General features: G+C 48.0%; 1 protein-coding gene across 5 annotated transcripts in view; it reads left to right on the plus strand.

Annotated features, from left to right (window-relative positions):
* The window catches only part of PLD1 (phospholipase D1), a 74,796-nt gene extending 63,316 nt beyond the window's left edge, over positions 1–11,480 (plus strand). For 4 of the 5 annotated variants that reach the window (XM_069024762.1, XM_069024761.1, XM_069024764.1 and 1 more), the window contains 6 exons: positions 1,005–1,118; positions 2,182–2,231; positions 3,165–3,299; positions 5,109–5,262; positions 5,900–6,014; positions 6,574–11,480. In XM_069024762.1, coding sequence (XP_068880863.1) covers positions 1,005–1,118; positions 2,182–2,231; positions 3,165–3,299; positions 5,109–5,262; positions 5,900–6,014; positions 6,574–6,798 — 793 coding nt within the window. In that variant the 3' untranslated portion in view covers positions 6,799–11,480. The other variant, XM_069024765.1, reaches the window with a different exon arrangement.
* The last annotated feature ends 13,704 nt before the right edge of the window (positions 11,481–25,184 follow it).

Consider the following 25,184-nt stretch of genomic DNA (forward strand, 5'->3'; position numbering starts at 1 on the left):
CCTCACGGTCTCCCTCCTAGCTCAGATGGGACCCCAGTGCTTCACAATTCCCTCACCCCGAAATTCACAGGCATGGCTTGCCCGAGGAAGGAGTACTTCTAACAAAAACTGCAGACTGGCTCATCCTCAGAGTGCTTCTGAAATGGTTCTGTGCTGACTAAACTCTGTTTGCCATCTAGTGGCAGCATCCTTCCATGGAGCATTATCCTCGTCCTTCTCTTCCTTCTCCGAGGCACAGAGCAGGGAATTCCCAACACCCAGGGGCACCTGGAAGGCGTTCTCAGAGCAGATGCACCTGGCATTTGTCAGCAGAGGAAACACAAAGGGGGGCTTTGAGAAAAACCCCTAGCAGAGCCACGAGTGTAGCTTTTGTTCTGAATGTGTTCACAATTAGGGTATGGATTAGTTTGGAGAACTCTGGAACTGTGATGTATCAAGGACATATTTGCCTTCCCTGAATGATCAATGTTTTGCTTGTGCTCTGAGCTTTTTCCACATTTTTTGATATTTCTGACTTCTGAAAGCCAGGAGGCAGTGGGAATGTTGGTTTAGATTTTGGGTTTCTGCCTGTGACAGCTCTGTAAGCTTTGCTGTGCTCTGCCAGGCAGTCGTACACACCAGTGTCAGTGTGGGCTATTGGGGTGCTCAAACAAACTTTTACAGTGGCAGACACAATATGAAAAATCCTTAACCGGCCCCTGAATTTTGGTAAAAATGTGTTTCTTTTCCTTTAGTTTCTTTTGTTGTCTGCTGAGAGTAAATGATCCCCTCTCCTCCTGAAGGAGCACTCACAGAATTACTGACAGCCAGTGATGATTTCCTGAAACTGGAAATGCACTTCACACTTTGCTCCCTTAAAATTCGTGTAGTGGCCTTGGATGGGAACCAAGTCGGTCAGCTCGGGGGAAGTGAAAGGAGGGGAGAGTTCACCTTGTGGGAAGCTGTAACTTTTCCAGGCTGATGTGGCATTCCCAGGCTGATATTCCCCCAAACTCTCGTTTCAGGGAGAACAAGCGTTTCCGGGTGTACGTGGTGATCCCGCTGCTGCCGGGCTTTGAAGGGGACATCTCGACGGGCGGGGGGAATGCACTGCAGGCCATCATGCACTTCAACTACAGGTACCACAGGCAGGCTGTCAGAGACCCCCTGGACACCCCAACTGCTGCAGGGGGTCCCCAAGCCCCAGCTGCCATCAGTGTGGCCAGCGTGGACACAGCTTTGGACAACCTGGTCTTGGGGAAGGTGTCCCTGCCCATGGCAGGGGGCTGGAGAATAGATGAGCTTTAAGGTCCCTTCCAACCCAAACCATTCTGTGATTTGTTTTCCATTGAACTGATCAAACCAGACTTGCTGATTTATCTCCAAATCTGCCTTTTTGGCCTAGCTCTGCCTTCATTGGCCCCATGAAGGCAATGGTGTCTTCCCCAATGTGATTCCCCTGCTCCAGGATGGATGTTTGGGGGGGCACTTGCAGCCCAGCAGGTCTCATAGGAGATGCAGCAGTGCTGGGTAGCCCTTGTGCTGGGAAATGTAGAGGAAGGCAAAATGGCCCAAGATGGTTTTACTGGAAAGCTGCTGTGTTATGGTATGGCCAGGGCACAGTCAGTGTGCAGAGACTGCCACAACCCTCAGAGTGAAATCCCCCTTGTCTGCTGGCCTGCAGGGGTCCTGTTGCACATCCAGGAGGATGAGTGGGGCAGGGGACACAAGCAGGTGGAAAGTAGCATGTACCCTGACCCTTCTGCCAGAGCTTTCTGCTGCGAGGGCAACCATAGGTCTTGAGAAATTGCCCGTGGGTTGGTTGGTTCTCAGTGGAATGCCAGCTGTGGCTCTTCCAGCCCAGCCATAATCACACAAACTCCCTGACCTGGCCTTCTGCACGTGTTGACGTTTTTCTTAATGTGATTCCACATCCAGGCCCAAGGCACAGAGGGTAGCAGCCCTTCTTGTCACATGTTTGCTCTAGAAGGCAAAAGTGCTCCCCAGCTCCTCTGTGGGTTGGTACGAACTCCTTTGCAAGAAGAGCAGTCATTTGGGATAAAAGTGTGCTCTGGAAGCACCCTGTTTCTCCTGCAATTTGAGAGGCATCTCTGTTTGTGATTCACCCCTCCCAGTTCTGCTCCAGCACATGCTGCTGTCTTGAGCCATGGGGGTGCTGACAGCTTCCTGCCTTCTTTCCAGGACCATGTGCCGAGGGGAAAACTCCATCCTGGGCCAGCTGAAGGCAGAGGGTAAGAGCTTTATTCCTCTCCTCTGTGTTGTTTACTTTGAATGCTGCTGTTTGATGGATGCATCTATAACACGTAATGCAACACGTGCTGCGGGCTCGTGGGGCTGTGAGTGACCTCCTCCCTGACCATCCTGCCATGGTGAGCTCTGCCGGGTCACACAAGCCATGGCTCCTTGTCAGACTTCACACCTGGCTGCAGCCCTGATCCAGAGGAGGGGAACACCCCAGGGAGGAGCACGGCACGGTCGCAGCTGCTCAGGATTGTGTTACTTGGAAAATGTCCTGTGCGGGGTCAGGCTTCTGGGAGCCATGAGCCCTCAGCCTGCCCCGTGGATCCCACCCAGGGTTTGTTTCTGGCAGTTGTCAGACGTGGAGAGGAAGAACCTGCCTAAGCAGGAGGCTGTTTCTGAGTTGCTTCCTTGCCGTGAGGAATCCTGCAGGAATTTGCTCTGCTGGGAATCGGAGCACCATGAAAACCCACATATCACAAACACTAGGACCGTGCATAATGCCTCATTTGTTCTAGGTCCTGCTGTAAATCTGAACTGCACACAAGTACATTAGGACACATTTGCCATACTCACCATGGACAAAACACCTGCTTCCAGCCTCCTTTCTGCAAGATCTGCAGAAAAAGTCTCATAGTCCACTTACTGTAAGATGTTTGGACCCTTGTGTGCTGTGCCCAGGAGACTGGGGTAATTTCTCATTGAAGTGGGAGTGTCTGAGCAGGCAGCAGATCAGAGCAGCACAGTGAGCTCACAAGCAAATTTTCAAGTCTATTTTTTTTAAATATTATTTTCATTTTCTGTTTATTTATAATTTTTTTAGAAGTCAAAAGTGAACTGTTATTTATTGGAGTCTTCATGTAAACAAGGCCTTTTCCTTTTCCACCTCCCTCATCCCATCAGTTTTCTTGTCTTTTAATTTTCAGTTGGAGATAAGTGGATAAACTACATATCATTCTGTGGACTTCGGACGTATGCAGAGCTGGAAGGAAAACTGGTGACGGAGCTCATCTATGTGCACAGCAAACTGCTCATTGCTGATGACAACACGGTTATAATTGGTGAGTGGGGGCTCTCAGGAGGGGTTTGGGGCACTGGGTTGTACCTGCATCAGTCCTTTCCCATCCCCACACACAGTGCAGGCTGCAGAGTGCCACGGGCTTTTCCATGTTGTCATTTCTTTCCTGAGAAATATTTTTCTGTTTATAAGAAACAAACCCAAAAACCAAACTCATAAATTCATCAAGGGGAAGGAAAGGATTCAGAGGGCTGTCATTTAAATTTGTTTTTCTAAAATGGTTTTAAATCTGTGTGTAACCGTGAAGAGAATCCCAGTGCAGGGAATATTGTCCATCTGTCTTGTATCAAACTCTGCTCTAGCAGGAAGACTTGTGAGACTTGTCATCTGTTCCTGAAAGAACAGAATGTGCTGTAAAATTTGGAAGGTTTGGACAACATGTGTCACGTATCAGCTCCATTTCCTAAGAATGGGACAATATGCTACAGGGAGTAATAGATATCATTTCATCCTCTTCTCTTACCATATTTATTATGAGAACATGAAGCCAAGACAGGAGTTCAGGCTCAGAGCTCTATGCTGTAGCAGAATTTCAGCCTGTTTCTTTAAAGAAGCCCTTTTTGAGCTGTTATCTCAGCAATGACAACTTTGCCAATGAATATCTTCATACTAGATTTTACAAGACTCGAAATACTCCCTCCCTTCAAAGCAGTGGTCTCAGATGACCTGTGGTGAGGTTTGCTTGTCTGTCACCCTCTCAGAGGCCAGATCCCGTCTCCAGTGCACAGAGTGGCTCAGAGGTGGTTTGATATCACAGCAGGAGCTGTGTTGCTCCAGCTGGGATGGTCTGGGGGCCTGAGGCAGCTCTTAGTTTCTATTTTCTGTGCCTTTAAGCTTGAGGATAGATTTTTATATAGTCTGTGCATCTCTGCTGCCTGGTGAGGGGATGGGAAGCCATCCCTTTTCCACATAAGAGAGAGTGCATGGAAATTAGGTGCTCATGGAGCTACTGTGCAGGAGGAAGGGGTGAAAGGACAGAGGGGTTTAGCTGGTTTTTCCTTTGGAGGTGTTGGCTCCTCTGGAGTTAATCCCATTCCTGGGAAGGCTCAATGGCTAACTGCAGCTTGGGGGTCTCTTACAGCTGTGTCTGGAGATTTTTTTGTTTGGTAATTTCTGTGGGTTAATAACCTCATTATGCCTATCCTTCCCTGCATCTTGCTGTTCCCTTGGAGCCAACAGCTGCAAGCAAAGAGTGTCCTCCCATCCCCTGTTCTCTGATGTCTGTGTAGGACAGAGAAACCTGTTTGGGGGGATAAAGCCTCAGCTGGTCTCAAGCAGATCCCCCTGAATGGCACAGCAACCTGACCATGGTTAGGAGGTTAAATGGCAGGGAGGTTAAAGCAACAGGAGCTTGAAAGTCTTTTCCAAGCCAAACCATTCTGTGATTTACCCACAGAGCCCATTGTGCCTCGGGTAACTGGGTATCCAAACCAAATGCGGTTCGGACCTTTGAAAGCTGTGGCTCCTTCAGCAGAAGCATCTGGGAAGTTGCAGAAAGAATAAATATTGAAAATGTTGGCCTGGGCTTGGCTGTGATTTAATCTTCTTCCAAACTGTTGAAGCCTGCAAAAATTAGTTGAGTTTTTTTTCCCCTTCCCCCAAATCCTCTCAGGGTCTGTGTTTCCATAAGGAAGCCTCCTGGGTGGGCTTTCACCTGTCGAAGCTGTGGATGGTTCCCCGTTCAGCTGAGGGGTGCTGAGGGCCCCGGGGCTGTTGGGTGGTGATGGAGGGTGTGCAGGAGCACCGGGAGCAGCAGTGGGACATTGCCTGTGCCTCGTCCCGCCCTGCCCAGGCTCTGCCAACATCAACGACCGCAGCATGCTGGGGAAGCGGGACAGCGAGATGGCCGTCATCGTGCAGGACTCCGACACCGTGCCCTCCGTCATGGACGGCCAGGAGTACAGCGCCGGGAGGTTCGCCCAGTCCCTCCGGCTGCGCTGCTTCAGGTGGGGCGTGGGGCTGGCCGAGCACGGCAGGGAGGGATGTGGGCACTGAGCAGGGATGCAGGCAGGGCTCGCTCAGGCTTAACCTGCCCCCACAGCCTTTCAAACCAACGGGGCTGCCACTGCCTGCCCAGGTTTAGCGCTGCCTGGGCTGGACTGAGCCCAGGGTTTTGCCGCTGTTTCTCACACTGCTCCTGTCCACAGCTTGGTAGCTTGATTTTACAAATTATTTTGCTCAAGGATTTCACTAGCGGAGCTCATAAACAAGTGGTATTTCTCCTCCAGAGCCCATTTGCACACTCTCTCAATCTTGGGTAGCACTGTCACTTTTTAAAAGAAGCTTCTTTACTGGGAGCAGCCATCTGGCCCACAACACGGCCATTTTTAGTTTAAGACCTTTTTCTTTCTCCTTTTTTTCCCCCACCCTATTTCCCATCTGGACAGTTACTGCACAGAAGAAAAGGAGAAAATCAAACAGCATTAGAGCTGACAGATTATCACAGGGGACAGGAGTGGGAGGGTGCTGGGAGCGCACAGGGTTTGGCACATCCCAAGGAAACCTCTTGTGTCCTGGCATTTATCAAGGGGGGAGAGCCCAGTGCTTCAGGCTCTGTGAGCATCCATCCCTTTGTCTTCTCAGGGTTGTCCTTGGCGGCTCCGATCTCAATCCGGAACACCAGGATCCCGTCTGTGACAAATTCTTCAAGGAGGTGTGGATTGCCACAGCAGCTCGCAATGCCACCATCTTTGATAAGGTGAGGAGCACAGCAACTTCCCCCTCCCTCCATCCCATGCAGAGGCAGCAGATGCCAATGGGAAAACCAGCACATGAAGGGCAAAGGCAGCAGGTCCAGTTCCTGGGGTTGGACCTTCAGAGATGTTTTGAAGGAATGTGTAGTGTCAGATTCAAGAGCTGTGAACAAGAAACTGGAGCTGGTGCCTTCTCAGGGTGTGATAGCACCCATGAAAGTAGCAGATCAGATTTCTCCTTGTGTTTGCATCAGCTCCAGTGAATGGCCATGGTGTAGTTACTACTTGTAATTAGCCACGGTGTAACTGGAGTAGAAGCAAATTTTACTTCTGTCTTTTAATGAGCTTTTTCAGTGATCAGAAAAGGCCCTGGAGCTTCCCCTCTGCCTGCTCCAGCCTCCTTGAGGATAGGCACATACCTCTTCCCTCCATGTTCTCCAGGCTGTTAATTCAGTCACTCCCATGCTGGGGAATTTGTACTGGATGCTTTGGTCTTTCTCAGGAAGTCTGCATTGCAGCATTTCCCTGCACTGATAGGCGATTTCTTCTTTCTGTTTTGTTCAGGTGTTTCGATGCCTTCCCAGTGACGAGGTGAATAATTTAACCCAACTGCGTGATTTCATCAACAAGCCCAAATTAGCAAATGATGATCCTGCGAAAGCAGCAGAAGAATTAAAAAAGATTCGTGGGTTTTTAGTACAATTCCCCTTTCGTTTTCTGGAGGAAGAGTATTTGCTTCCCTCCGTCGGAACAAAGGAGTCCATGGTACCCATGGAGGTTTGGACTTAAGAAGATGCAGACTGCTTTACCTTCTAAAGTCTTGTTCTCAGGAGAGACGTTAATGAAAAATATGGGATTTTGGAAAGTGAAAGGAGACAAAAAGCTTCTCCACCAAGCTAATGTGCCTTTCTTAAGGATTTTGGTGGAGGAACTTGAAGCAAATCGACACTAGCAGAGGAGAGGAGCAGAAAGACTTGGAAATGATGGCAGATGAGAAGTTTGACCTCTGGAGGAGTTACTTCTTCAGGCATGTTCTGAGCATCTAAAGGATGCAGGCTACTTCCTAGGACAGGAACTGACTCCCAGTCGATGTTGTCACCACTGCCAGCTGTATCCTGTGGTTGTGTTCGTACTGTGATCGTGCTGTGGCTGCACAGGAGTCGTGGGCTGCGTGTGCTGCTTCCCAGGCTTTGGGTATCTGCCCCTTGGCTCGCTGGAGGTCCCCATCTCACCCCTTCCACGCGCCGTCAGAGCACGTTGTGCAGCCCTTGCACTGTTGGGAAGTGCTGTTTGCTGCTGCCATGGGCTGTCCTGCAGCTTTCTGAGTGTTTCACTTTTTAAAGGGAAACAGACTAGCAATCCTGCATCAGAATCAGCATTTTGGTCTCTTCATCCCTTTGGGGGAAAAAAAATCCTCTATCTATTGCAGCTGGAGCAATCAGCAGCCCTCAGGCTTGGCAGAGGGCAGTCTCAGTGGAGCTGGAGGTGCTGGAGATCACTAGAGTTTGCTGGCCTTTGCAGACACACACAGCACAGTTTGGTCCCACTGAGTGTGACTGTTTTCCTCAGGAGAGGATCAAGGTTCCAACTCAAGCCTGAGGTGTCCAGAGCCAGAGGAAACCAAGGCACTGCATGTAACGGGACAGAAACTCAAAAGCCAGCATGAGCTGAACCAAGCTCTGCACTCTGCTTGTGCATTTATCTTGGGGGTTTGGGTAGATTTTCACTTCCATCCCTTTCCCTCTATTTAAAAGAAGGGGAAGGCCATGAAGCTGACACCATGCTCAGACTGAGCTGATGCGTGGGTTTGTAGATGGGGTGAATGCAAGGGGAAAGGGGAGCAGGTAACAAAGCCCTGTCTCTGCTCCACTTTATTACTGAACCAGCCACAACCTTGAGTTCAGTCCTGCAGGACCTGTCTTCCCAAGCAGAGGTAGAACTCAGCATGCACATTCCTGTTTTCCATTGCTGTTAGACAGTTTCCAAAGCTCTTTTGCATCTCCCTGTACAGAGAAGCAGCAGTTCAATCCAGCATCCTGGGAAAAACACTACTGTTCCTGGGCTAGGACCTCGTGTGGTGGGCACCAGCCTGGGTCTTACCCCATGCTCCATCCAATCAGCCGTGTCTCCCAATTTTCATGTCCAGCTCCAGCCTGAGGTGTTCCTGGCAGTCTGCAGTGCTGTGTCACGTGCTGGGAGAACAGCATTAGAAAACACCTAAGGAGAGTTGGATCTGGAGGAGTGGGAGGCTGAGCTCTTCTGCTGCCCCTGCACCCAGGGATCCCTTCCCTAGCTGGGTTATACCTGTGCCCAACATTCCTTGGTCAAAAGGTCCAGTGAACTGGTATTTATTTTAGTTCACTGAAGAGTTTATTTTTCCCTTTTCTGGCTCTTCCAGCAGTTTAACTGGAAAAAAATCCCACTGGTCACCTAGCTTTCCCAAAACGTAGCTGGCCTGACATTTTCGCTGATTACCTTCTGTGTTCAGACCTGTAAATAGGCACCAGCTAATTCTGTACCTGCTGCATCACCCAAGTAGGGAACAAACCCCAGATGTTCTTCCAAATCTCAGCCCATGCCTACAGCTTCCACTTCCTAGTTGTACACTTGTGTTCTGTAGGTGCAGTTGCCTTTTACACTCCTTTCTGGCTGGTGCATCTGTGGTCTGGTTCACCTTTGGGAAGTGCATGTACAGCATTTTATGTGGTTGAGTCTGGGGGGTTAATGCTTTTACCTGGCATGCTGTAAGCACATAAATATGTTCCCTTGATTTTTTTTCCTTAAAAAATTGACCCGGGGTCACCCCCTGCAGAGCCAAAGCCATGTGTGCCCTGACCATTTACAATCGAAAAAGATCAAAGGTGTCCTGTGATTTCATATCAGTGCAGGTTCAGAGCTTTTCTCTCCTGATGCTTTTAGCTGTTTTAGTTTGACTGAAGCTGCTGACTAAACAATTACAGCCTGCCAGAGAATCCTTGTCAGTCACACAGGTCCATGTTCAGAGTCAGAAAGTGTTCAACCCCACCACCTGTATACACTGAACCTTGAAGTGCAACACTCCTGTCACCTTCTAAGTGCTCTTATTCTCCCCATCCTCATATTAGTAAAAGTTTTTATAATTATTAAATTATCCTTACATTGTCTTTTAAAATGGTAGGTAGCTGATTGTTGGAGCTTCCTAACTCCAGGGGTGTTAGCTCCCCCTCTGCCAGGCTGTTTTGGGGAAAAACCACCCAGGTTCTGCAATGCTCACCATTGTGTGATAGCTGCTGGTCCCCCGTGACACAGCAGAGCCATGGAGGGAGATGTAATTGACTGATCTGGTATGAAAAGGTGCTAATTAGGAAGGTCTTTCATTACTGAGGTAGCAGACAGGCCTGGTGCTGGCTCTCTGTCTGGGAGGAGGTTCCCCTCTGTGGGAACAGAGGCACCGTGCTGATCATCCCTTCCCTGTGTTGGTGCTAAACTCCTGATACCAGGAATTCAGTAACATTCAAATGCAAGCAGGGTGTGCACGGCAGCCTCAGCTCAGTGAGGAGATCCCAGCATCCCCAGGGGCTTGTGGGGCCACCAAGTTCCCTATGGAAGCAGCACTGCTCACCCCAAACAGACAACAGGCTGGAGCCACTCCCAGTGAAGGCCCCACTCATTCACACCATGGGTTGTGCTGTTTAGAGCTGGCTCCTTGGGTCCTGTCAGCTACAGGTTTGTTTCTTATATTAAGAAGCCTGTGAGGTTGAACACCTTGAGAGAGTTGATTTCTGCACCTGAACAATCACTGCTGCTTAGTCTGTCATACCAGCATGGGCTTCAAACTGGAGAGGGTCACCCACGATACCCAGAGCTGGAACAGGTGATGTGGATTCAAGCACTAGCAACCCCAGAAACATCAACTGTTTCTTGTGGCATTTATTTGTTAGAATTACAGGAAATGAGAACTTCTCCCAGGCTCATACTTTATTTTGTAATTCAACTCAAGTAGAACACTTCTTTTCCCTTTATTCCTTAACACATGCCAATTTGAGAACTCACACTCCTTCCTTAAATTTTAATAGTCTGATATTTTAAAATATGTGTTTTGTTGTATAGATGTTGGACTGGATAAATGTTTCACTGTACAGTTAATGCATGATTTAAAAAATGAGGGATAAAATGTCATTGTCTGCAAGAACTGTACTAAAAAACAATTTATACGAGAACCACTCCAGTGCTCCATGGAAGAGGTGAAGTGCTCGGCTCAGTTTCTGCTCTCTTGGTCTCAGTTTGTCCCCCTGACTTGGTGCGAGCTTTGCTGCATTAAACCCCAAACGCTCCATTTTCCTTTCTTTTGATCAAGTTTCACAACATGATTTTACAATCCTGGTGCTGTCCCTGGGAGAACCTCGGTGCAGGTGTTGCCTAGCTGGGACTCTTCCATGAATAATTTACAATATCCTTATTCCTTCCGTGGGAGCATCCCTGTACAATCAAGTGCAGATGTGGTTTGCTGTTGCTATTTCAGTGTAACGAGCCTTGAGCACTTGTAGCAAGGACAGTCGGGGGTTGTATCTGGGCACAGAGCTGCATTTGTGGGGACACTCCCATACAAGCATGAGAGTACTGGAGGATAATGCCTTTTCCCTCTCCTGCTGAATGTGGAGCCCCAAATCCATGCTGGTCTGAGCTGACCCTGCTCACCAGCAGCAGAGCCTTTCACGGTGCAGTGCTGTGGTGGCCAAGGGGAAGAAAACTAGCGGTGTCCAGACCAGGATATGAGCAGAGTTTGGCACCCCTTGGGTGCCCCAGGAGAGCTGTCACAGCTTGTGGCACTCATTCTGCAGATGGTTTCAAACAAGCAATCGCTACTGCACTGCTGAGATCCTGCTGAAACCAGGAGCTTTGCAGCATCCTGCTCTAAAACCTGGAGTGTGACTTCATGGCAATGAATCAAGGCCAGCATGTGAATCTCAGTGTATCAAAGTGGAGCTGCTCCAATAACCATACATTGACCACTGAATGCAATGATCCTCTTGGGGTGTCACTTTCTTTTTCCTATTTTCCTTTCCTTGCCTGCTTTCTTGTTGTATTCTCCAGTATTTGTGATTATTCTATTTTTAATCTTCCAGTATCTTTTCATAAAATCTCCTCTATGTAAATAATTCCAACTTTCCCTAGTTCTGACACTAGGGAAATGAGAAAAAGTGTCAAAAAGTCACAGTTTTGGGAATGTTGTTTTTTTAAAAAAATTGTGTCTCTAGCTAAACTAATCCACAAACGGAGAGCTTCCACTTGGGGTGTGAGCACAGGTCTCCGTGCGTCCCTCCCTTCCGACAGTGCTGCTGTGACACTGAATATCCCTTCTGTGAAGGCTGCTGGAATTGAATTTTGTATCCTTGTTCCTGCTAACAATTGCTTTCCTTTCCACTCCATTTGTATCTGGTAAATGAATGTGTATTAATGGACTGAAAATACAACCGATCATCATGTCAGAATGTTTGGCTTTGGTGTAATTTCTCCTTGTTCTGGGGGCCTCATCTTGCCTTGGGTTGAGTTCTGTCCTTGCTTGGCCTCAGCAGCCAAGACATGATGGAGCTGCAATAAAAATGGCTAGACCTGAGTCATTTGGGTTTTCCTGGGAGAGAGAACTTGCTGGGGTGAAACAGCAGAGAAAGAAAATTGGACTTCTTAAATACATTAAAAAGTCATGTTTTAAAGGAGTTTCAATAATCCAAAAGCATTATGGAAGGCATAGACAAAAACGCTCTGTCCCCAAAACAGAATTAACTTGCCCCTGTCTCCTTTAACTTCCAGTAAAGGAAATTCAGCAGAGAGAGAGGAAGAAGCAGCTGTCTGTTGTCCTCCAGGGGCAGAAGAGATTAATAAAGCATCAGTGGCATTTCCAAGCTCTCTTGCAAACTGAAAACATATATTAACTTCTCAGTTTCTTAGGTTTCATCTCCTTCCTCAGATGCCAGAGGGCTCTCCGCATGTTCAGAACTTCCAAACCCAATCTGTGTCCTCGACAGACACAATAAACCAAGACAACAGAGCTGGAGGGTGAGGCAGGGGGTTGGTAAGAGACATCAGGCAGCTGCTGAGTGACACTGTTGGCTTCTGCTGCCACTCCAGCATCTCTGCTGATTATGTGCCTCCTGAATCCCATTTACGGGCTCCTGAAGAGGAGATAGTGACAAGCAGGAGTGACGTGGGACCTGACAGTCACTGCTGGGTGCATGGTGATGAGCCCAGGGTGCTGGATGGCAGCAGGGTGGCTGTGGGGTCACACAGGGCAGCCGCAGCTGAGGCTTGCCAGCATTGCTTGGTTTCTGTGCAAGCAGCAGGAGAGCTGTGGGATCACAGTTGAGACTATCTTGGTGTGGAATTAACATGAAACTGGAAGTGGTCCTGAACCTAGGGAGTTCAGGTATCAATTTGTAGGAAGGATCTTTCCTTTTCTACATGGTTGTCCTGGTTTCGGTGGGGATAGAGTTCATTTCTTCTTAGTAGCTGGCGGGTTCTGTTTTGGATTCAAGTAGGGGTCCAGCTTGAGGGCACTGTTGCTGCTTTTGCTGTTTTTCCTGTCCTACAGTGCTCTTCCAGGGCCTGACTTCCTTCACGTCCAACCCTAAAAGCAGAAGTGAATGCCAGCTTAGGGCTGTGGCTGGCACTGACTGTGGGGAGGCAGGAAAGCGATGGCAAAACTCCCCCTGACGTTCCCCCGACCAGAATGTTCCTGTTTGCTCACTGGAGGACTTGCAAAGCCTCAATTTGATGGCTCCTCGCTGAGCAGCAACACAGCCCACGCCTACCCTGAACACAAAGTGCCCTTGCCAGTGTGTTTAACAACCTGTTCTTTCCAGCATGGATTTCTCCAGCCATTTTTTGTGCCGAGGCTGTTCCTGCCTCCTCCCACAGGTCAGCTCCTCCATCGTGGATGTGTCCGCAGGAATCCTGTGCCAGAGGCAGGAGGAATCCTCTCATCCACCCCAGCACCCAGTACATCTGCTCTCTGGTTCTTTGTTGGCAGTTATGCACCGAGCTCTCAATAACACATCAACTTTAATGAGTGCCAGCCCTTTGCATGCATGAAATCCCTAATACGCTGTAGTTATTTTTTGTGCTGAGGAGGAAAACAGGGAAGAAAGGAAGGAAGGAAGAAAGAAAAGGTTTTGTGAGCCAGGTCTAAGGGTACATGAAGAAACAGGTTTCTTCTCACTGCTAAAAAATCAGCTTATTTTAGTTTCTCTGCAATTGTGCCGGCTCTTCACATTTTCAAGTACAGCTCTGAAGCGCTGATGCAGTGGAGCGAAGGTTTGAAGAGCTTGAATCACAACAGCAAATGCTTGATTTTTTTCTTATTGGAAAAATTAAAAGTGACAGCTTCAAAATTGGTTCCACTGCTTTGATTGATTAGACAGAATATTTAGCTCAAAATGATTATGGCAAGATTTTCTACAGAGGCTCATGGCTGGGATGGAAATTAATTTGGAGAAAAGGGGAGGGGGAGTTGTTTAAAAAGAAATTACTCTTGAAAGGCAACTGTTTATCCCTAGAATCCGTGATGAGTAATCTCTCCATATTCAGCCTGATCTCAATAATTAAATATTCTGTGAATTCCCATTTGAAGACAAAGGAAAGGGGGACAGGGAGATGGTGTTAATGAGGCTTCACAGGTGTGTCTATTCCCTGGAGATTCTGGTGCGTAGTGGCAGCAGGGTGCTGCCAGTGTGCTGCTCAGTGCCCAGCAGGTGGCCTGTGCATACGGAATATCCGGAATAGGAAACCTGCCCTGGGCCAAGGGTTGGGTGTTTAATTGGAGTCCTGCTGGGGCAGGTGAGCTGGAGGTCACCTATTGGGAAGCTGAGGGCCACTGAAGGTGGTGTGGGCACAAGGGAAGTTCAGGTAAGAGCTGGACCCACCTCTCCAGCTGGAGAATCCACCAGGGCCAAGCACAGCTTAAAGCAGACACATCACGAGGATGCTCCAGTGTCTCCAGATGGACAGCTGCTCTCTTGCTCCAGATCCTTCCTGGAATGGGAGAGCTGAGGCCACCTGGGAGAGAGGGGACAGGCAGGTTGGGCTGTCACCCAGTGAGATACCAATAGTAGAATCACAAAATGGTTTGGGCTGGAAGGGACCTTAAAGCTCATCTCATTCTACCCCCCACCCTAAGCAGGGACACCTTCCACTATCCCAGGTTGCTCAAAGCCCAGTCCAGCCTGGCCTTGGACACTTCGAGGGATCCAGGGGCAGCCACAGCTTCTCTGGACACCCTGTGCCAGTGCCTCATAGGGAAGAATTTTTCCCTAATATTCAGACTAAACCTACTCTCTTTCGCTTAGAAGTGATTCCCCCGTGTCTTGTCACTCCAGGTCCCTTTCTCCAACTTTCTTGCAGGCTCCCTTCAGGTACTGAAAGGCCATAATTAGGTCAGTCAGAGCCTTCTCCTTCCCGGGCTGAACAATCCCAATTCTCTCAGCCTTATAGCAGAGGTGCTCCATACCTCTGTCCCATCTTGTGGCTCTGTCCTGCTTCTGGTGTCCTGCTTTGGCATTTATCTGATTCATCCTTGTTCCTTTCACAAAACAGGCAGAAAAGCGTTTCTGCTCTCTTCCCTGGGTTATCTTCTGTATTCCGTTCTTTATCAGACAAAATGCTCATTAAAGGACCTGGCCAAGCCCAGCAGACTCAGGCTGGAACCTGCACACTGTACATCCAAGACAGAAACAGAAAATGGGCCCTTCAGGAGAGGACTCAGGCTGCTTGCCTAGCATTTTTTGATTTCAACTTGGAAGATGTGTTTGAGACTTTGGGTTTTTTGGTGTTTTTTTTTTACATTTTAGGTTTTCACATTTCAGACATGCTTCCTCTTGAAATTGGTACATGGTTTGTGAAATAAAATATAAAAGCACTGTAACTGCAGAAATATGAACTAGGTACTGTATATGGAAGTAATTTAAAATAGAGTTAATGTTTTTCTTTATACAGAGAAGCCCCATTTTTGACCAGTACGGAACTGGGAAACTCCAGAAACAAAGACAGCCACAAAGACAAGCCACAGCTGTAGCCACAGACTAGCACAGCATTTATAGGATGTTTTTCCACGGGTGTCTCATGTCTCCTGCACAGGGAATCCCAGGTGATCCCCACATATCTTTGAGGACTGTGTGTTGGCCGACACATCCTGGCTGGAAAGAGTAATGCAGATGTAACCTGGGCATTTAATCACATGTAGGAATTTAAGCCGTGTTGAGGCCATGTTACAGGGGCCCCAAGGTCACTTCTAGGTAACAATCCACCCAATCCACAATTTTCACTGACAGGTCACTCTTAGGTAACAATCCACCTCACTCTTCTTGGCCTGACACAGCTGCTCTGCCCAGGTGCGTGTGGGGATGCAGAGTCCATGGCTGAGGGATGCCGTGCCTACAGCTCAGGGCTCCTGGGCTAAACTGAGCTGCATATTATGGGAACCACAAGTTGTGAGTGACATGTCCATCTCCACACCTGCACTTCCAGTTTGGGTTAAACCTGCCACCAAGACAATGCCAACTGCAGCTGGGGACACACCTGGAGCCCTGCAAGGTAGGAGCTTGGAGGATTCCCCCTGGGTGGTGCTTCCCGGTTTACTGGGGAGCCTCTGATCCACCTCGCCCTCTCCATTTCTGTCCTTGCCTCCAGCACTGCTCATCTCCATCCCCTGGAGATGACCACCTGGAAGCCTGGTGCTGCTCAGGCTCAGCAGTGCTGGGGCCCGATATTGCGCTGGTGCCCAGCGATGAGATTACATTCACCTAAGGAAAATAAGCATTGCGGGAGAGATGCTTTCCGGCGGATACAAACGCTCCCTGAGGCCGAGGGCTGAGTGGCCGCGTTCCTCTAGAGGGTGCTGCGCTCCCAGCCTGCGCTCCCCTGGGGAGGAGGTGCCCGCTTTGCGCAGAGCCTGCGAGCCCTCACCCCGCTGTGCCGGGTCCCTGCAGGTCCCTGCAGGTCCCTGCGGCCACAGCCGAGCTGCAGGACGAGGTTGCAGCTACACCACATAACACCGCCGGGCTCCCTGCTCCACCCCCTGCAGCCCGGTCCTGCCTCTCTCCAAGGGGTGTCCCCCCCATCTGGCCTTGCTGCTGGGTGCTCGCAGGTCAGCATCTCCCCCCTCGCTCTGAGCACGGTCACGCTGAGATATTTTAAAATGAAGTACTACGTGTACCGTGACTGTTTGGGCTTAAATACATTCCCTGCCTAACATGTCCTTCCCACAAGGCTGCGTTGGCTCTCCAGTGACTCGCTGCAATATGTATCTCCACTTTGTTTCCTTGCGGACCATATCTGTACGACATCGATTGTACTGGCTAAGAATGCTTACAAACCTATTTCCTGCTGCAGGACGATCACATTATACACAATTACACACTCTAGGAATTTCTCCTGAGATCCAGCTGGGTACAGGCTGGAGTGGCGGAGGAGCCGGAGCGTGTGCGGAATCATGAATCATTCATTCAAGCTGGCTTCAAGCTCTTGGGTTGTGCGAGCATGTGGTGAGCTGCACTAGCTGCTTATTGCCCCCAAAAAAGCCTGAATCACCTAAATCATTCCAAATTTGGTTTCCACTGTGCGTGCATTTTCTGTGTCTTGCCACTTCATTATTATTATTTTTACCATACCAGAAAGGTTTATGCAGAATTTATTCAAAATGTCTCAGCAGGAGAAGTCTCCGTGAGCTGGGACATGCTGTTCCAAACAGAGACCTTCTCAGCTGGAACAAAATCCATGTGCACAAGGTTTCTACCGTCAGAACAGACCCAGTATTGCTTGTCCTGTGTTACTGGTGGTGATGGCAGCAGCAGCAGCACAGCGATACATTTGCATTGCAGCACCATGGGGTCCTGGGATGCCAAGGGACCTAAACCTCAGCATTTCCCTGGTCTGGAAATCTCACAGCCTTATATGGGACATACCTGACTGGAACTCATGGAGATACTGTTTGCCCTTGAGAAGGGCAGGGATGTCACATGCAGAGATTTTCTATAAACAGGGAAGCTGATGCTTTTCTTTGACCCACTGTTGGATCTGTCTAGCAAAACCATGTGCTGTAGTGTCACGGGAGGGACATGGAGATGACCTATGGCCATGATGAAGCCCCCAATGAGGACTACAAAGCCCATCAAGCTTTGCTGGCTGTCCCTGAGAGCAGGGCACTGGCACAGCCGTGGTGCCAGGGCTGCAGCGTGGCACATTGCAGCACCCAAAAACCTGACCCTCCACCTTCCTCTTCCTGGTCAAGCTGCTCCAGGAGTAGCTCTCCTGCCCCACACTGTTTCCTCTGGCCTGGTGACACACCCCCTTGCACAGCACCACTTCCCTGGTATCCAGCTATGTTTTATCCACTGTTCCATCATTATCTGCCAGCTCAAAAGGCTGGAGCATATTTGTTAGTTAAAGATTTCCTTTTAGGGAACTGGCGGCAGATTATCCTGGCTGTTTCTAACAATGTGTAATCTAAGCTGTCGCCCACATTTCCAATATTTTACTTCTGGCAAGGCTACAGCAAGGCTGGAGTGGAGCTGAGGGGTTGGAGAGCCCTCCTCACGCTGGATGGATGGATGGTCTCTGACCTGGGACCTCACCAATCACATCACCTCCACCCTCAGGTCACCTAAACTTAACTTCAGTTCCTTTAACCCTCTCAGAGATCATACTCTATTGCTTTCCTAAGGCTATGACTTCCAGTTGCTTCTTTTAAAATAAGAGCTAAAAGTCATATATGGACACGTGGTTCCAAGACCTGCAAAAGTGCTGAATGTTGTGAGAGTTGGGACAAAAGTCAAGGAAAATGTCTCCACAGAAACACTTCAGACATGTTGTTTGGAAGACCTACCCTTGCCAAGCGGGCTTGTGCACTCCCCTTTTGTTCATCGTAACTTTTGTTTATATCAACCTCTGCAAAGAGAATTTAGCAGAGGATTTACTGGCACACAATTTTTTCTAGTTTTCTGATATGGCATATCCACTCATCCAGGGGGGGTTTAGCAGGTGCCCAGCATCTTGTGACAAACTGAAGGGACGTTTCCCTTCAGTGCCACGTGAGATAATGTCACTTTGACCCCATATGTTTCTTTCTTTCTGACTAAATAGCTGCTGCGTTGGTGGTTTTGCTGTGCTTTATCTGAACTCAGTGTAAGGCTGATGTGCTCGTTATGTTCTCACATTCCTTTATCTACAAAGCCAGGACCTGAAACAAAACACAGGCAATTCTGTAAGGGAAAACACAACTGCTTTGCATGCCTGGAAGAAATTGTTGTCTTACAGTTGTCTTACAGGTTTTTTCATTATTTTAATGGCTAATCCCAAGCCAACTGCATCTCAGCTCTAACACTAGATCAAGTTAGAGACTGAAAAGTAATGAAAAACCAGGCTGAAAAAGGGCCTACGTGTTTCTGGAGCTCAAGTCCTATTTTTCACAAGCAACCTGGGCTTTTAGCAGCCTAATTGACATTTGCTAGCAGCTGGACTAACTCTTAATGCTCAGTTTTGCAGAGGAAAAGGCTAATTCTCTTTCAGCGAACAGCGTGTGTCAGCTACAGCAAATGTAAGACTCAGACTTTGCTGTGCATATCATCTGGTGCTTCTGAGAGCTCACAAAGGGCTAAGCCCACCACCTGCCTGTGTGGAGGATGGTGGATTTTCTGTTAGCTTATGGCTAACTTGCTTCTTAAAAGATTGTGTCAAGCACTGAAACCTTCTTTAGCAACTAAATACTTCAGAGAAATTTTGCAGAGAGGTCCCTGGTGGGGCTGTCAGTACCTTCCCTCTGTGCATTTTGGTGAAATGATATGGTACCAGAATGGCTTTATCCCCTCTGTCCAAGCATGTGGTGGAAGGGGATCAACAGGACACAACTCACCACAATCAGCTTTGGTCAAGTAGGACTTGAAAGTGGGCTGAAGCACTGGCTCATTTTTACAGCCCCCCTGACAGGCACCAGGGAGGAGGATTCTTACTGTCAGGACAGATTGGAGCTCTTCCAGTATTCAAGGGCACAAAAACACCTCCTGCCTTTGCCACTGCCCCAAGCCTTTCAGCTGACTCCTCGGCAGAGGCAGGGTTAGAAAAGCACCAGTATCAGAACAGCGCACGGACAAACATCATGTTTGGTATTTGTAGATGTTTCAGTTTCCAGAGCTCTGCACTGGGCATGGCTGGAGCACCACTCTGACAGTGTCAGACAGCAGCAATGGACAAAGAAGTCAGTCTCCAATTGCTGTCATCTGTGGTGTGTCTCTTCCCAGTCATCTCCATGTGCTTTTGAGGGTCTTGTAACTCTTGGGGGTGCCAAAGGTCTTGGCAACCTCTGTGCAGGCTGCAGTACTGCTTGTGCTAGGAGCCACAAACTGAGAAACAGAAATTTCTGAATTAATTAAATATATAATGACACTTTTTAAAGTCTCTCTAATACTCTGGCCACTTTGAGCCTGTAGGGGACAGAATTTCAAAGGAAGTTTTCTGGCTTATCCCTCCAACTCAGCACTGGTGCACAGAGGAACTGGGTCTCAGTCATGTCTTTGTCGTTTGGGGTTGACATAATTTTCTTACCGAGGTTCTCCTGAGTGTCCTGTCTATTCCCAGCTGACAGTTCCCTTGTAGTAACCTACTCATGAGAGCCCACACTGCAGGCTCAGATGTGGGCGGGGTTTCCCCCTGCTCAGAGGATCAGCCCACCCTTTTCTGCTTTCTTCACTGAAGGTGCAGTCACTCCACTGAACGTGCAGAATGCCTTCACCAGGTATTTTCAAAACCACACAGTTTCCTGCCTGGTGTCTTGGTAGTTATTCAGAAATCACATGTTAACACTAAAGTCATCAGCTTGTTTAAATGTACCCGTTTTCTTTTGATCTATATATCCTTGTGCTGAACCAAGTGTGACCATGCTTTTCCCATCCTGGATGCACCTTCATTCCCAGGTTTCTACTGACCGGTGAGATGTTGCACAGCCAGGAGGACCCTTGTCCCTTCCTCCTGGGTTTGCCTCCCCTGGGTAAAGATGTATAAATCAGTGTATGTAAACTCTGCAGGACCTCCTGGGCCTGAAGCCAGCCTCCATCCACATCCCTGCAGCAGAAGGCCTTCCATATATAAACCCAGATTCAAGCACCTCCTCTCTGAGATGGTGAAGTGGTATTTTTGGGTGCTCTGGTAATGATTTTCTCTTTCAGCAAGTCAGAAAACCCATGCCTTGATATTGTCCATCCGTTTCCTAAGTGTACAGCATGTCTTACCTTTGGTGAATATTTGGGTAAGCTTTTTTAAGCTTTTCCTTGCTATGACAGGACCTAGAATATCCCCCTCCTCCTTCTTTTTTTACTTTTTTTTTTAAACCATTTTCATCTAATTCCAGGAGGAGTGCTTTCATAGACTGCCACATCTCCATGAAGGCATGAGGAAGTAAACACCTCTGAGCAAAGCCTCCCCAGAAAGGCAACAGCAGTTGGCTCAATCCCTGTCTTCCTACTCAAACCCTCACACTTCAAGCACTACTCAGACGATTACTTTGAGTCGCTTTAAGTACCTCCAGTTGTTTTCTGACTTGCTTCTGCTTTGGGCCTTGATGATGAGTGGGAAGCCTGAAAACACTTGTAAAGTCTGTTCTGTAGTTTAACATTTCTTTTATTCTTTTTTTTTTTTTTTTTTTTTTTTTGTGTGTGTGTGTGTGTGTGTGTATAAAAGACTTACGCCTTTTGCAGGGGAAAATGGCAAGTATTCAACATGCTTCCAACAAGGCAGAAGCATCGTGCCTTTGTGGCCCTACCTTCTTTGCAGAACAACACATCTCAGAAGCCATGGCGAAGACACCAATCATTAAAAAGAAAGGAAAATCTAGAAAACTATAAATGCCAAGGAGGTTTTGGGCCTGGATTGCCTCTGGTCTCACAGGTCTTGGAGCACCCTGTGTGCTCTGCTGCCACCAAAGCCCTGTGGGACCTTTGTTGCCAGCACCTTTGCCAACTGCAGTTCCAGTTTTGTAACCCCTTTCCCGAGGAGAGATGTTGAACCCTACCCACACCTCAGGATAGATTATAATTTAAAAAAAAAACAACTCACTGTTCCTGAAATGTGTCTTAATTAACTCTCAGCAATTTGCATTTGACAAAAGATAGAAGCCAGTTTCTCTTGTTCTACTGATCTGTGTTTCATGCCAGATGGGGGTGGCTTCGGGTCAGGTGTTTCCCAGACCTGGGGCTGTCTTTGGGATGCAAGGCAATCCAGGAGAGAAAAGGGAAAGAGAGAATATCTATACTGGTTGGCTTAGGGTAGCTCAGCTCCAGACTGATCCACATAAAAAATGTATTGGGATGATAAATAATTTTGATAAAAGGTACTTGACAAACGGAGCAGCTGTTCCACCCCATGGATGAGGCTGTAAATCCAGTATTTATGGGCAGGGGATCCCAAAGGACTTCCCTGCTGTGCCAGGTGGGTTCTGGGGAACGTCCCTTTTCTGGCAGCTGACACATTCTGGATCTTACACATACTAATATTATCCCTGAGATCTCAGCAAAGAAAGGAGAAATTAGTATTCCTCAGTGGGACTGTGGGGACGTAGCTTGCTGGGGGCAAGGCCATGTTAGGTTTTCTGCAAGCAGTGCAAAAATGGGGTTTTGATTGGTTTCTAACCAGTCACAGTTGGTATATTTTAAATGATTCTAAAAGACCTGACACTCTCCTGAAGAACACGATTGCCCTTTAATTTTTTTTTTCTTTGTAGAGGAGGCACGAAGGAAAGAGGTTAATTGACAAAACCGAGTCCTGCATCACTAGTGTGGAGTGTTCCCAAATATCAACATGAAAATGTATTGCCAAGAGGACATTTTAGACCCCTGATGCTATAGCCAGGCTGAGGGGAGAAACATCAGCGCCTGCTGCATCTGCTGAGGAGGCACACCCATTATTACATATAGCTCTGCTTTATCTAAAACTTTCAACTTTACATTTAAATTTTAGCATTCTAGTAAATAACACAGAGGAGCTTCAAAGGGTGTGGTTGCTTGCTACCCTGGAGAAGCCTCCTTTAGCTCAGGCCAGGCAGAGAGTGAGTCTGAGCTACATAAACCAGGCAAGGGCACAGCAAGCATCCTACTGCTTTTAACACCTTGCTGGGAGTGGCTTCTAGGCTGGTGTGTCCTTGGTGGCTTTGGCCCATGGTGGCAGCCCTCAAGAGAAGACAAATGCAACGGCAGTAGAAGAGGCATAAAGTAAATCTTGTGCTGGTCCTCGGTGTCAAATATTTTGGGGAAGAACAGCAGCTTGGAGGGGAGCTGTGGTTGAGTTAACCTCCTGGAAGTGAACCATCCACTGTCTCTTTCACCGTGGTGCTCCAGGACTTTGCGGCTTGAGTGCACCACCCTGTTCCCTTGTGTGAATCTGTAGAGGAAGGGTTTTCCAAAGAGCCCTTGCTGATTTTCCATTTACTCCCCTGTCACAGTGATTACAGAGGTTTGTACTTACACAATGCTTAAGTAAGGAAGTGATGAACTATTTACAGGGGATTTTTCTCTTGTATACAGCTATAGGAAAAATCCTGGCAGCAGGGTTCACACACGTAGTCCTGCTCTGCTCTGAGGATGCAATGGAAAAACACTTCTCTCTCTGGAGAGGAACCCACATCAGCAGGAGAACGAGCAATCAGTAAGTGATAATGAATCAGTTAAAGTGCATTTGAGATCAATAGATGCAGGTTAGGACACATGTAGCCAGTCATTTCTGAGTCTCTTTTAACACAGCTGTATGTAAGTCTAAACCCCAATTATTATTCAATTTACAGAGTATAAATTTTTCAACATTCTCTGTTCAGTTTGGGCAGAGTCCTTCAAGTACTGCCTTACATGGGCTAACAGTGGGGTAAACCAGTCTGGACTTAGGAAACCAGAAAAAATGGGGCCACATGGTCACAGAATTATTGTGGAATAAATCATATGTTGGGGCGCAAACGTGTTTCTTTGTTTGCTTCATTCCTTTTCTCGATCATCTTTTGAAGAATGATCCAGAGCCCAAAGCACCTGAAGCTGTTGCTAATTGGGCAAGGGCCTCTGTGTCACTTAGATTTATTCATTCCACATACACCCCCTCACAACATAATTAACAGTTGTGGCACTGTTAGATAATTAAATTTAGTTTTAGGCAGAGGTCAAGTGACCTGGATAGCTTTTATGAGGGCTGATGGCCTTCAATGAGTAAATCAAAAATAGTGATCTCAGGGTCCCCCACTGCTGATAGCAGAGCTTTGGGTCATTAAGGTGCTCATTGCTCACCAAGGCCTGTAGGAAATAAGGCATTTTCACATTTCCCCACTTTCCAAATGGAGATGAAATAGGAAAAACAATGACCTGTCACAGAATGATCCCAGTGTCTGTGGCAGTGGAAACGGAAATGGAGCTGAGGAGGGATGAAGGGACTGAGCTGGAAGGGCTGTGTGCTTCTTCTGTGGTTATTGTGTAATGAAAGATGGGATGTGGTAACTCAATTCCTTCATTTGGCTCGCTGGTGCCCTGCCCATGCTGCATCTCACCCATAGCTGTGCCAGTGCTGGCTGGAGCAGCAGGGTCCAGCTGCCATGCCCAGAGGGGACCTGCCAGGTGGAAAGTCAATTTCGTGCCAAATGACTCACAGCAAAATATTTTTGAACCAGTTCAACTGAGTACTTTGTTTTGAGTCACGGTGACTGTAACTGCGAGTTTTGTTTAGATGCTGCTGGCAGAAAAAAACAGTGTATGGAGAGACACAGATAGATTGGTAAATAAATAACTGAAAGAGTAACATACTGGAAACTTAATTTTTTTATGGAAAAAGCTTCCTGCAAAAAATGACTGCTCAGCTCAAGCTTTTCCTGCAGCTTGGCTGGGCACCAGTACAGCCCACGTAGCAGCCATGGCATCTCTGGAGGTCACGGTGCACATCTCCCCTCCAAGGCTCCTATTTTGCCCCAGGCAGCCTGGAAACAGCAGCCCTCTCTGGGATTTTCCTGTCACTTCTCTCTATCACTTTATACATTTCTTATTTCAGTGATAACAGGAGGGTTCTCTACATTTTTCCCATCTCGATAGGCAGTGGATAGATCATAATTAAATCGCAGCGCAGCTTGGGACTTGGCACTCGTGCTGAGGATCGGGGCAATCTGTCTATTTGCAGGATTAGACATACATATATATATATGCATATATTAATCCTTATGTTTTTCACAAATAATCCTGTGTGTTCTTGGATGGAAAGCACATTAGAGCAAGCCAGCGTCCTCTCTCATCCTGTTTGTTCCTCCCTTCTCTCCCTGAGAACAATGACAGCACGAGGAAGTCTCGCATTGGTTTGTTACCAGTTTCCAGGCAGTTTTGCTTCCAGCTCCCCAACTACAAGCGCAACATGGCAATCCCTGGGCTGGAACAGACACAGACAACATCTGGTCTAGAAAAACACCACAAAAGATTCGGGAGTTTCTTGAGTTTAGCGTTTTGATCAAATTTACCTTTTTATATGTGAGTGAGGGCTATTGACTGTGCACGATATTAAGGAGTGATGATTTGTAGCTTGGGAAGAAGGGTTAAATCCAGGCAGGCTGCCGTCACTGCGGGTGATGTGCAGCCCCGCGCGACTTCCGCTACCTGCCACTCGGGCAGTTCATTACCAAAAAAATCACATTCTGCTGCGCCCTCACAGCCCTGCAAGCTGAAACGCCGGCGCTGCCGTCCCCAGCCCCTGTCAGCCCTGCTGCACTCAGGACTAGTAAGTGATAAACCAGGGATGCATTCCCCCACTGCAGGCTGCCCAGCGAGCCGAGGGCAGAGGCACTGGCAGCACCAATCCTGCTGTTCTGGGGAGGCTTCAGCAGCTCCTTCTGGCCTTTGGTCCGTCCGTGTTCCGCAGTCCTGCCTGGTGAGGCTGCACCTCCCGCACCAGCAGCAGCACGCAGCCTCCCCACAACTGCATGGCTGTTTGTAATACCATTTATTATTACTTTTTTGGAGCACATCTCCAATCAGAAAGTGTAAGAAAATCCCATCCGCCTGCCAGTTGACTCATGTGTAGGGTTTCCGCTTCCCAGATCTGCATATTGTAAGCTCCTGACACAAGTTGATGTTGTAAGTACGGCTTCCATACGGTTCTCTCAAAGGCAACAGATTTTTTTATACATATATATTTATATACGGCAC

The sequence above is a fragment of the Aphelocoma coerulescens genome, chromosome 9, assembly GCF_041296385.1.
Source record: "Aphelocoma coerulescens isolate FSJ_1873_10779 chromosome 9, UR_Acoe_1.0, whole genome shotgun sequence".
Classification (NCBI taxonomy): domain Eukaryota; kingdom Metazoa; phylum Chordata; class Aves; order Passeriformes; family Corvidae; genus Aphelocoma; species Aphelocoma coerulescens.